The 12,399-nt window shown below is 50.0% G+C and overlaps 1 protein-coding gene across 1 annotated transcript in view; it reads right to left on the bottom strand.

The window, feature by feature from the left end:
• The window catches only part of TOM1 (target of myb1 (chicken)), a 15,760-nt gene extending 5,006 nt beyond the window's left edge, over positions 1–10,754 (bottom strand). The window contains exons 1-11 of the mRNA XM_010079745.1: positions 10,745–10,754; positions 7,654–7,738; positions 5,886–5,964; positions 5,591–5,740; positions 5,343–5,477; positions 4,947–5,093; positions 3,814–3,930; positions 3,229–3,362; positions 2,459–2,492; positions 1,772–1,880; positions 610–730 (exon numbers count right to left, since the gene is read on the bottom strand). Of these exons, the coding sequence (XP_010078047.1) occupies positions 610–730; positions 1,772–1,880; positions 2,459–2,492; positions 3,229–3,362; positions 3,814–3,930; positions 4,947–5,093; positions 5,343–5,477; positions 5,591–5,740; positions 5,886–5,964; positions 7,654–7,691 (1,064 nt within the window). The 5' untranslated portion in view covers positions 7,692–7,738; positions 10,745–10,754. The remainder of the gene's footprint in view (positions 1–609; positions 731–1,771; positions 1,881–2,458; positions 2,493–3,228; positions 3,363–3,813; positions 3,931–4,946; positions 5,094–5,342; positions 5,478–5,590; positions 5,741–5,885; positions 5,965–7,653; positions 7,739–10,744) is intronic.
• Positions 10,755–12,399: the final 1,645 nt, after the last annotated feature.

The raw sequence follows: 12,399 nt of genomic DNA, 5'->3' as shown, positions 1-12,399 counted from the left end.
TCTTTCCAGTAGAGAAGAGACCTCTTCAGTTCAGCCAGTACTATGGAGATCTGACTCTTAGCGCTTTACACCAGAAGTCTCAAATGCACTACAGAGGAAGAAACACCAGTCCCACGTACCAACAGGGAAGCTGAGGCACAGAACAGTGCTCTGCCCTGCAAGCACAACTCACTGCATACTTCCTACCCTCCAGTTCAATGCTCTGTCTATTAGACTGCATCAATATTCGTCAGTTCCCAAATTCAACATCACCCCAGTCAAGGCACATGAGTTCAGAGACAGACAAGAAAACTCTGCCAGTTCCACTTCACACATTCACCTCCAGACGCTGAGTCTTCCCAGCACATGCAGCACCACAGTCGCCACACACAGAGACTACTTCCTTCACCCCATGCCCAGGAGGACACTGAGGGGGAGACAACAGCAGCAGGAAGAAGCACTGGGAACACAGAGGTCATCCTACAAACATTGTGTGTCAGAAGAGTGCATTTCTATCACATCCTACTGTCTCCCTAGAGCTGCTGCTGGTTGGGGTCACAGCCCCAGTTGCCCTGAGGCCTCCCCCTTTGCAAGAAGGCAGGACAGGACAGAGTGGGCTGCTACACTCACTCTCTGCGCTGCTCAGCCAGTGAGCTGCTGCGGGTCAGGGCAAACATGTCAAATTCTTCTTCCAGCTTGCCAGAGGTGTCGAGGGAGTGCAGCCCTGCGCTCACGCTGCTCAAGCCCAGGTCTGTGGGAGAGAGAGCAGAGTGAGCAGGCAGCACAGAGCAGTAAATAGAGGGCTGTGGGCTTGGAGGATGTTATTTGGAAAGCTAGCATCAGAACAGGCTAAACTGCTCTAGGCCCACTCATCTATCCTGCCCCTGAGCTGCAGCACAGTCATGGGTGCAGCGTCGTGGGTGAAGTAACAGAAGCGGTTTCTTCGCCTGCTCAGCAGATATTTTTAGCTCAGTCTCAGGCAGCAGCAGCAGCAGCATTGGTTTACTGTACTGATGCTGAAGGCTAGATGTTCCTGACCATTTAAGACAACTCAGAGGGAATTGCTCAATAACCTGTGGAAGGGGATAACCTGTGCTTCTGGGCAAGCACCTCTGAGACAGATGAGTGGATTTTCATGACTCAGGCACCATCTGAAAAACCCTGACTTGAAAAATATCTCCACTGGCTTGTCTGTAAAAACAGTCTTGCCAGTTTTCTGTAGCTGCACCCTGTAGTTGTACTGAATGTGCTCACAGCCAGTGAGAGCACCAGGCAGCACTAGGTAGGCTGTTGGCATGTCCTGAAGACCCTGCAGGCCTCTCAGGCTTTCTGAGCAGACAATCTCTCAAATCCTGGGTCCTGAGACCAAGATGCTCATGGCTGCCTTTCCAGCAGAACTCAGTTGCTTTTCTTCTCCCAGACCTCAGTGGTCAGCCTGACAACACACAACAAGAGAGGCAACTGCACTGCTGCTAAGCATTGGAGAGGGAGCAGCATTCTCCCCTGCACTGCTGGAAGGCCCAGTCCTTAGGCACAGCCTAACGCTGAGGTCCTTCTTAAGGACCATGTCCACCTCCTGCACAATGTGAGGTGTAGATGCTGAGACATATGCTTGTGTGCCTTGGGGCATAGACAAGTTTCTTCCTGAATTTATTAGGTGACAATACACCCTATTTCTGTAGGTTACTTTATGAATGTGACTAAATAATTTTGGGAGGTGATTCAAGGGCATGAAAGGATTCCCAGAGCAGCACAGGAGAAGGACTGAGGGGAAAACTGCATGGCAACATACTCATTCCAGCCAGCTGAGAGGAAAGGTTGTTGATGACTTCAGGCTGTCTCACTGCAGAAGGAGTACTGGGTCCCAGGTCAATCAAGCTGTTCTCTGCCTCATTTGGTGCCTTTGGAGAAAAAAAAGGAAGATGGTGGAAAGTTTCTGAAGCCCAGACACCCTGACCCTTCAGTCCTAGCTCATTAACACTCAAGAGGAAAGCCCATCTGTACCCATTGAAAGATCAGTTGTGAAGACTCTCCCTGTGAGAAGGGGGACAGCGATCAGAGAAGGGGCTGGGAATAGCGTCCCAGGGCAGAATACACCTTGGCAGCCAGCCTCACAGTTCTGCTGGATGTCAGTAAGTCAGTTAGGTGCTGGTTCAGAGACAGGACAGTGCTCAGAGGACAAAGGGAGGCTCATATGGGAATTGGTCCTCTCAGTGTTCAATACTGGAAAACTGTGACTGCTGCTGGTCTGCTCTTGGTCTTTGGGTGAAAGGAAGGCTCCCACTGGCTGGGAGGGAGAGGCGAGGAGTGGGAACTGGAATGTCCTGTACACCAGCATGGCCTGGTGCAGCTGGGCTGGGAGAGCAAAGCCTACAGCTTGTAAGTGGGGCTGGCAGAACATCTCTCCAACTCATCAGGACACAGCAGGACCTGCAGGATGCAAACCAAGCTGCACAGATGGGGAGTTGCTCCGAGTTACCTTAACAGGCTGTCCTGTCCGAAGACGCTCAAACCTGCAAGAATGATGACAGGATGCATTTCAGTAGTGTGTGCTTATTCACCTACAGCCCAGGAGATTTTTTATAAGGCTTGGCAAAGTCTGCCCTTTCCTACATACTAGGAAAGGAGGACCATGGCTCAGACCCCAATTCCCCTGGAGGTGTTCAAGGCCAGGTTGGACGAGGCTTTGAGCAGCCTGGTCTAGTGGAAGGATTCTATGATTCTAAGACCGAAGACACCACAAGGCCCACAGAGCTGATGTCTCCTGAGAGGTGGTGTGAAGAAGCTTCTTGCAATCCTGCAGAGCTACTTCTACCCAAATTGGTAAATCTATACAGACACAGGGACTAAATTCTCCAGACTTCATCCTAGCTTAAGAGATGGGTTTGATGAAATGGAAGAAAAAAAAAAGGGGTTGTGACCCCATGTGGGCAAGTCCTTTCTGTCCCTGTCTGCCTCAGAGCTGGAAAACTAGATCTTTCCATCCAGTTTCCTCCTTCTTCTTCTGGGTTATGCCACAGGGACATCGGACATCTTTCTATTCCATCAATAACTTACACAACAGCTTTGAAGGAACAGGAATAAATCAGCAAAAGCTGAGAACTGTCTTTGTTCTCAAAGATGGATAATACAGGCTGATACATCTTGAGCATTATGCTCATGGGCAGATCAAAAGGATGGGATAGAAGGCCTTCGGGGAGCAGTAAACTCTTGTGGAAGAGCACAGCAGAGAAGGGAGGAGAGAGGTACCTTTCATGGCGCAGAAACACATTGTTGAGGTTGTCATTGATGAGGAGTAGCTCCTCGGTGAGTTGCTCATGCAGCACACGGGGAATCAGCTCCAGCACACGCTGCTGCATGGCTCTGCATGTCCGATTCAGCTCCTGCTCACAGCAAAGGGAAGTTACTGCAAAGGTCAGTCTAAGGCTGAGCACTCATAGATTTGGAAGTCTGACTGGGACAGACACACCTCAGAGGCTACTGGGGTCTATCAGCAAGGGTTGATGGGCAACAGATAATAGTGTGAGAGGTAAACTGAGTCTGAGTTTTGCAGACAATAAGATTGTATGCCTCTTGCATAATACATCATCCAGAAAGAAAGGCCCTCAGGGACTAAAGTCCCCATGTGAGGTGATTCCAGAGCACAACTTCCCTTGGCCGTTGAAAATCCATCTTTCCTGTGTCTCCCTTACCCCATCCCTCCCTGATAAACCCCACACTAAACTGTCCAGTGCAATTGTTCCCCACGCCTGGCATGCATAATGTCTCGGTGCATCAAGCCATTGCTAAATTGAGCTGCATGTGCCAGCCCTCTGCCCCACCAGCGTTCCTTACTTGCAGCAGCTCCAGGTCAGAAGGCTCAGCCTGTGATGGCACCAGCTCTGTCAACATCTCCGACATGACCTTCATGTTCCCGTTCACCACTTCCAGCTCACTGCGCAGCTTTGCGATCTGCAAAAGGGAGGCGAAGTGACAGCTCCACTAGGAGCACTGGGGAGATAGCTGAGGTAGCTCTGAATGATAGTGCACCATGTGTGCACACGTTTACAGAGACGAAGGGAATGGCCACTGAAGAGCTCGTTTGTCACCACTCACTTCGGCTCTCAAGAGCTCCCAGAATAAAGCCCCATTACTTACCATCAAGTTCATTTGCTGGTAACAGATGCCAGGCCCTCATCCAGGATCTTTGGCCACTAGCCTAGCCTTCATTTTTAATAGCCAGCACAGGCTGCTGTTCTTATTCAAATTTTTCCCCACTAGCAGCTCCTGTGTGGCAGCCACCCAAATTGTTTCATTTCCAAAGGAATACAAAACTGGAAAGAAAAAATTCCCATTCAAAAGGCAAGCCTGGGCTAAGTGTGCAGTTGAAGCTTTATCCCTCTGGTTTCATAAACTCCTAATGAGCCTCCTGAGAACAGTTTCTAGCCTCTGTTCTCCAAGGGGATCCAACCTACCGAAAGCTGGAGGTTTGGTGCTGAACATGGTGTCATATGAAGTCAGGGTGAGGAAGAAGAAAAGAGGATGGGGAAACGAGTGAGAAAGCCCCAGCCTTTGGAAACCACATAGCCAGACAAAGTTGATTCACATCAGTCAGCAATGAGGCAAGATGAACAAAGATGATAAGGAGGCATCTACTGAACAAGCTTTTGCTGTACTGTGCTAGAAAGACCTCACTCAAAACCTCTGTCTCAGTTCCCCACTTCCCTATAGCCAGGAGATCTTCCCTCAACCTCCAAGCAGCCTTTTCTTAGGAAAACATAACCGCTCTGTGTTTGTGGTATCCCAGCTCATGACTGTGTCCACAGTGGAACTCTGGGAAGCTCTTGAGGGACTATGCTTTGGAGAAAAGGCTCCTTGAGGAGAGAGGCTGGGGAAAGACCAGGACAGCAGTCCCAGAACAGTGTTTGTGAAACAGCTCCCAAAGGCAGGGAGAGTCAACCGTACCATGGGGCTCATGTCCAACTCACCTGCTCTGGTGTGGGTGGGATGGGCGCGTCGTTGGATGTACCTCTCCCGGTGGGCAGGGTGACAGGGTGGAGGATGGACTCTATCTGCTGAGGGGAGTTGATTCCAGGTGAGTTCTGTCCAGACTGGGAGTTGGAGCTATACACAGTCTACAGACAGAGGTGGGAAAAATGACAGAGAGATGTTAGACACTCGTAGCTGACAGGGTAGTGTAATTAGGGGAGGAATGTTGATGGCAGCTCCCTATCTGCCTTCAATGGCTCTTCCGGCAAAGAGGCTGTCCTGGAGCTTCTCACTCCCAAAAAGCCCTCTAAATGCAAGCTAGAATTCCTGAAGTTCCCTCATAGCTCCAGAATGGCAGCGGCCCAACACTCTCCTCTTCAGCAATGCTCCCATACCCTCTGTGGTGTGTGGATGGGTGACAGCATGTCCAGATCAGTCATGGGGAACTCCAGGCCCTTTCGTCTCAGGTCTTCATAGACAGCGACGACACCAGTCAAGTCCGGTGAGCTGCGGAATGCATCCGCCCAGGACTGGGGAGAAGGAGACAGTACAGCCCATCATCATTTACAGTTGTCTTCTGTACAAACACCTATAAGACAAACATTCCTTGAACTGCTGCAGATGCTCACTCTTCTTGGCTCACCTGGATGAGGGTCAACACCTTGTCATGCACTATGGCAGGTGGATTGTTCTTTGGCAGGATTGTTCTCACTAGGACACCTTCTACAAAGTCCTGGCTGGACACAAGGACATGGAAGCGGTGGCCGCAGTTTTTGACACATGTCTCCAGGACCTTCAAAGGCAAAGAAGCATTAGCTGTAGCTTTCTCTGCTTATGCGTGTTTGCCTTGTTGGCTTTAGGTACCCATGTCTTCTCAGCCAAGGACTCAGCTTTACAGCAGGATATCACAGAGCTGACAAAGAGCCCTGATCACTCACCGTCAAAGCCAGCATAACTTCATGGAAGTTCTTATTCCCTACAATTCTCTTCTTAATGGCTCGGAAGGCATCTTTGGGCCTGCAGGGGAAATCAGATGGAGAAAGATCATCAGATGGTTGAACCCTACCTACAGAGAGGCAAAGCAAAACAGCCACTGGCTCTGGATGCCTCATACTCAGCAGGTGACCTTCTCCACCATGTTTTCAGGGCAGCTTGAAGCAATGACTGGTCAAGCAGCTTCTGCCTGTGGTTCTGTAAGAGGAGCAGGGTCCTGCTAATGAGTGCTGTTACTGAAATTGGAGGCCTCTGTGCTGATGTCTGCAACAACTCAAGGTGCACAGGACACAACGGAGAGCAGAGTAAAAGCTATGCTAGAAATGCACTACTCGGGGGTAGAGCAAAATCCCATGGCAGAGAGACTGAAGAGGACAAGATCACAAAAAAGGCTGGCATGGGTTAGAAACACGAGGGAGAAAGTGAGCTGCAGCAATCCCTGTGTTGCTGAAACAAGCTGTTTAACAGCATTTCCCTGGATGAAAGGAGGCTAAAAAGCAGCAGGGTAGATGCAGTAGCAAAATCTTGCCTATATTGCAGGTGGGCAAAAGAGTAGCAGCATAGCAAAGTCTCCTTAACCTTTTTCAGAGAGGAGAAGCACTGCGGTCTCAGCCCACTGTGGTCTTGTGAGAGGGCACAAATGAACCAACATGCTCTGGCAGAGCACAGGAAGAGATGTTGGGCTGGAAGAGTAGCAGTGCTGGAGGAGAAAAGTGGGGTGGAGACACTGAGGCAAAGAGAAGGGCAGGAATAGGTCAGCACGTGGGGCAGCATGGCGGCAGTGGATGGATATTAGCAGGGAAACGGGAGAGCCCTCTGTGCCAGGAGGGTACAGTTGTGTGATTAGGAGCCCAGAACTGAAACAAGTGGCCACAGCTCAAGACTGAGAACTGTGGGCAGAGACAGGCATATGTGCACTGCGGGAATAGCATGGAAAAGAAGTGGTGACACATCTGTGAGTAGAAATGTTTGACTTTCTTTACATATAACTGTGAAGCTGAAAACTGGGCTTGCTAATCCTCTGTCAGCCTCACCGTGGGGTGGGACAGCAGATGTGAAACCTACATTTTTTATTCCATGTAGCACCTTCATGCTGCTCTTGACATCTCCCCCTGTGAGAAGGAGTAGTCTCCCTTGAATTGACTGGCAAATCCCCAGGTTCAGAGTTAACAAGTCTGGCAGATTTCTGAACATCTCTCTGCAGGGACAGGAACACAAGGGCTCCCCCACCCACTTTGCGCATGTCTGAGTGACCTGCGAAGAGAACCCCAGCAGGACTTCCACAATGATAGGACAGAACAGCAGCCTGAGATTTTCCTCTCTTTTCAGTCACCAGCCTGCAGATTTTTACACTCTCAGAGGAGAGAGAGAGAGAGAGTGGTATGGAGGAGGAATAAGCCAAAGTGGAAGAATTGCAAATACACCTTTGGGAGATGGGAGGCAGCCTGGCTTGAATCAAGGTTTCTCGTGGGACCCTGAAGGCCTGTTTGAATGGCTCCCTGCGCTCACAAAGATTACAGGGAAGCATCTAACAAATGCTCTGACAGCTTTTCTGTGTCTCCAGGTCTCCCAGCAGAGTCTCGTCTAAGGGACTGTTGGGAAGCCTAGCTTATTACCTCCACCAGTGCATGCTACCACTGCAATTTAGGGATGTAGTGTTACAGGGTGTGCTGGGACCTGCTCCTGGATGTGTACCCTTGCCAGCTCCCTTACCCTTCTTCAGTCTCGTTAATGATGTCGCAGATCTCCATGTTGAGAGCCCAGTCCTCACTCCGCAGGGATCCATCGGTAGCTCTCTCTGGAAAAGAGAAACCAAGACAGGACAAGGATAAGTCACTCTCATGGGCTGCTGTTCAGCTCTCACGACATCCCAGAGCCCAGCCTCCTTCTTCCTCGCTTCCACCAACAACAGGCAAGGAGACAAATCTGGCTGCAAAGTCCAGGCCCCGAGGTGCTCCCCGCTAGGTGTCACCACTGCAAAGCCCATGGCTGGCCGGTGCTGGGATGGGTGGTTGCTCAGCTCTGCCTGTGCCACCCATGCCACCAACACACAAACACACACGGTGATCTCTGGTGTCCTGCACACGAAGGGAGGGGGCTCAGCATGACTTCAGCTCCACCGCTGGAGAAAATGGAGCTTATTTGCTTTGTTGCTGCAGGGCCAGCAAATGAAACCGTGAGTTTGGTCTGCTCACACTGACAGGGATCTAATGGCAGTGGTACTCACACGATATGCACCAAATTAAGGAGAGAAAAGAATCACCCCCCTTCATTTTACATGGGCCCTACAAAAAAAAAAAAAACAAAAAACAAAACCCAAGCAAACATAAACAGCCAAAGCAGGGATCTCTCTTGTTTAGTGTTTACACCTCCCCTGAACTTCTGGCCTCTGGCGAATATGGACAGAAGTGGACTGCAGGCTGAAGTCCTGTAGCGGTGGGATCAAAGAGCGAACTCTGGGAGGTGATGAAGAAGAATCACTTTATTGCTCTTTTACAACTACTTCTATGGTCTTTTACTACCGTGAATACATTATCTACAAAACTTTTTATTGGCTATTAACTAAACACACTATTTTCCAGTGAATTTGTTCCCTTGTTTACATCTGGATCTTGTTCACATTCCAGTCAGCTCTCCTTCCGGCCGTGTCAGGTTCTCCATCACCTCCTCTTTCATTTTGCTTAAGGGCAAAGCCTTCTTCTTCCAGTCTCTTAAGGGAAAAGCTTTATGTCCCAGAAGTCAAATCCTAATTCAGCATCTTCTCGTTCTCCTACGAAGTCCAAGCAATATTGTTTCAGCTTTGACTGTGTCCCCTTTAATTAGGAATTCCTCAGTCAGCTTTGATGTTATTCAAGGCAGAGATATGGGAAATGAGCAGCTGTTACTGAGAGCACCAGTGTCTCCACCCTATAATCAGCCATGTCTCGGTCCCAGCTGCATGGGCTGACTGATGCCTTCAGGAACACCACTAGTGGCTGGGGGAAAGAGAGCCGCCAGCGGGGCAGGCAGAACTCAGGCGCTCTCCAGACCACTGGGAAACACAGAGATGCAGTGGATGGCAAGCATTGGACAAGAACTATCCTTCCCAGCTCTCCCACCCTACAAAATACCTGATTTAGCACTGGGACAAGAGAACTAAAACTAGCCAGACCAGTTTAGCACCTACCAGGTGCTCTTCAGGACAGCTCAGACCCAACAAGGTACTTAGACCAGCAGCTGCATTTTCAAAACTGTTGTCCCTGTGAAATCTGGAGCTGGTCCTTGCTGCTGCAGGTCCTCTATCCCTTTGTAGGGGGCCTCCCTCTGCAGAGCTGCCTTTTCCTGCTTTTGACTCAGCAGCTAACGATCCCTCTGTGGGAATAAAATGAAATGCCCGTTCATGCTGAGGTAATGGGATAGGGCCATAACACAGGCAAAAAGAGATTTTTTTGACTCCTGCCTGGGTAAGCACATCTGTCACATTTTGAGATGTCCTGTTTTTAAGGGTCAGGCAGAGAGCTATTCACAGCACTCTGCAATGCAGCCTCTTACACACGCCCACAGATTACACACCACAGCATGAAGCCACCTATCCAAATCTTATCACAATACAGCCACCACCTTTTCTGTTGACTGTGAATGTAACAAGTACATTGTTATTATACCGATTACATTGTGGCCACAGCCAGATGGAAGAGGGCAAACAGGGGAAGGAGAGTGGCAAAACATTCTTGATGTTCTTCCACCTTTCTGAAAGTCGGAATGAATAGGTGAAACTGTGGTAATACACAGGGGAAAATACTTTTCAACAGGGCTCCTTTGGGATCAGGATTCGGTACAGCAGTAGAGCTCCAGGTTCCCTCCTGCTCTGGGACACCACACGGCCAGCCTTGCCAGCAGGCAGACTCCAGCTCAGGTGGCTCTGGTGGATTTGGCACATGCGGTCACAAAACCACCCTTCAGTTCTGCTCTCCTCCGGCACACTGAGGGGCACCTGCTGCTCATGGCACACCTTGGTTTGAACCTCAGCCTAGGCAGAAGTTTCTCCATACTGTTTGCTGCCTCTGGCAATGAAGCACACAACTCAATCACACAGGGGTTGCTCCACTGAAAGGAAGTCCACATCCACCCTTCTAACCCCTGAAGAAAAATACCGCAAGTGGAAGGAAAAAACCACAACTCAGGAACAGGGCTGAGCCTGCTGGGAAGCTCTGAGCTACCGAAGAAGGATGAAAAGAAAACTGCCTTTAACCATCAAGTCTTTGCTGTTCAAAAGTCTCCCCAACCCTCCTCATCCTCATTTGCACTGTATGCAAACATGAGCTGAATCTGCAAACACCCTCCCCTCACTTCCCTATGCTTGGTGGCACGCTGTAACCTGCTCCTCACCACTTCTTTTGCTCCAAACATACCAGTCCTGCCAAGGTCAGGCAGCAGGTTTGCTTTCCAGAAAGGAATGCAAACAAACCGTGTATGCTCCTTCACCTGGATGGCCACTGACGGGAAAATGGGGCTTCCTCAGAAGTGACACACACTGCCCAGCTGTCACCCCGCAATGCTGCAGTCATCCTGCTACCGTCACCCCCATCCACATGCTGGCTAACAAAGAGCTGCAGGAAAGCAACAAACCTGCCATAAATTCAACATAGGCTCAAAAAAAAAAAAAAGCTGGAAGTATTAGGGCATATGGAAAACATGAACATGACCATGAGGCATTTCCAAGGACAAAGCACTTGAATTTACCCAGTATAGATTAAGGAGTGGCCTAGCTGCCCTTGGCAGAGCTGGAGCTAATGCCCTTTTAATCCTCCTTGCTTCCAAGCACTAAGGGACTGTCCAAGCCTAGTAAGATATGTTGGAGTTTTCTCTGAAATCCTGAACATTGCCCTTTTACTAAAGTCTGCAGAAGGGGGGAAAACGAAGTCTATTCATTAGTCACATGAAGGATCAGGACGGCTGGCCCTATTTCATGAGCTGTAATTAGCACATGAGCTGTCTGCCCCTCATGAAATCTGAGCCCGTGATGGCTGGGGACAGCAACAAGTCCCTAAAAACAGCGAGCACAGGAGGCATGGCACGGCTGCCCGCCCAGCGCTCTGCCTGGCAGGGCTCATCAGGCAGCTTCCACTGTGTGCTAACGAGCTGAGCCTGACCTGCAGCAGAGAATTCCCCCCAGCGGAGGGGGTGGAGGTTATCAGCAAGCGTATGAATACCGTCTCCCTCCAAGCCCAAAACCAACTCGGCTGTTGAATGTCCACGAGGCCCTTCACAGGGCCGTTTCAAAGCCACATTGTTTTGGCAGCCAGTCCAGCTTCCCGGGTGTGACAGCACTGGCGTTTGCCTGATTCCAGTCTGCTGCCTCACAAATTGCTCTGATCGACTCAGAACCACTGAGGACTCTGGTACGGGTTGAACCAGAGCATCGACTCGTTTCCTGCCTGGCATTTGATGTGCTCCTTGGTGACTGCAACTAAGTTATAAAAGTTATCTGGAATCCTCAGATAAGAAAGAACCCTGAGCTCGGCATAACTGACACAACGGAACTGTACATTGCTTTGTGCTATGAGTAAATTTCATAGCTTTGCTTCTTTTCAAGTTTTTTTTGTCTCTGACCTGGTGGCAAGGAGGGCCTGCTGTGGGGGTGGTCATCCCACCCACCATCCCTGCAGCGGCACACTGGCAGTACAGTGAATAGCACGGGGAAGTACAGGAGCTGGGGACAGAAGGTACTGCACAAGCTTCCGTCCCCTTTGCTCCCCATCACAGATCTGAAGCACCCATAACCAGCCAGGTGCCTTTCAGAATCCATTCACCCATGACATGCTTTGCCATAGCTCGTCAGAGACTGTATGCCCCTCCTCCAAGTCAGGTCCTTAACCGGCGTTCTCTACAGCACTCAGTCTTGCTGGCTTTAAATTCCTCAGCAAAGCGTCAAGCACCTTCTCACCCATTTCCACAGGTGTTTGAGGGCACCAGCATTTAGTTATCTGAGACAGAGTAGGTTCATCAGAAAGCGACACAACAGTCTTTTCTCCCAACCTCACTTCAATTCATAAAGCCCATGGCCCAAATCAGCATCCAGTACAAAGTCTCCTGGCTAAGGCTCATGCTTTCACTTCCCATGATGAAACTTCAGCACCAGTGCAGACAGGACTCCACCGTTCAGCCTGGCTGCACTGCCCCTCCAAAGATGGATGGGACAACTTGCTTTCTAAAGAGAACAGAGAAATGGCTCCAAACCTATTTCAAGGATGGTGGTGGACACAGACTCGCACAGACGTAGTGCTGTGGGTATCTGGGTATCTGGGTCTCTGAACTCCGCCTCCTGCTCCTTTCCTGTGAATCAGCTCAAACTCTAAGGGATCAAAACAACTCTTCAACTGCTGCCTTCGCCCCTTCTCCTCCAGGCAGACCAGGCACAGAAGACAAGGCAGTGCCTTTCTGAGAAGCACTACCTTGCATGGACCTATCTGGCTCCGA

Source organism: Pterocles gutturalis, unplaced genomic scaffold, assembly GCF_000699245.1.
Source record: "Pterocles gutturalis isolate BGI_N339 unplaced genomic scaffold, ASM69924v1 scaffold21519, whole genome shotgun sequence".
Classification (NCBI taxonomy): Eukaryota; Metazoa; Chordata; class Aves; order Pterocliformes; family Pteroclidae; genus Pterocles; species Pterocles gutturalis.
The sequence above is the reverse complement of the archived record's forward strand: the minus strand, read 5'-3'. Positions and strand labels throughout refer to the sequence as shown.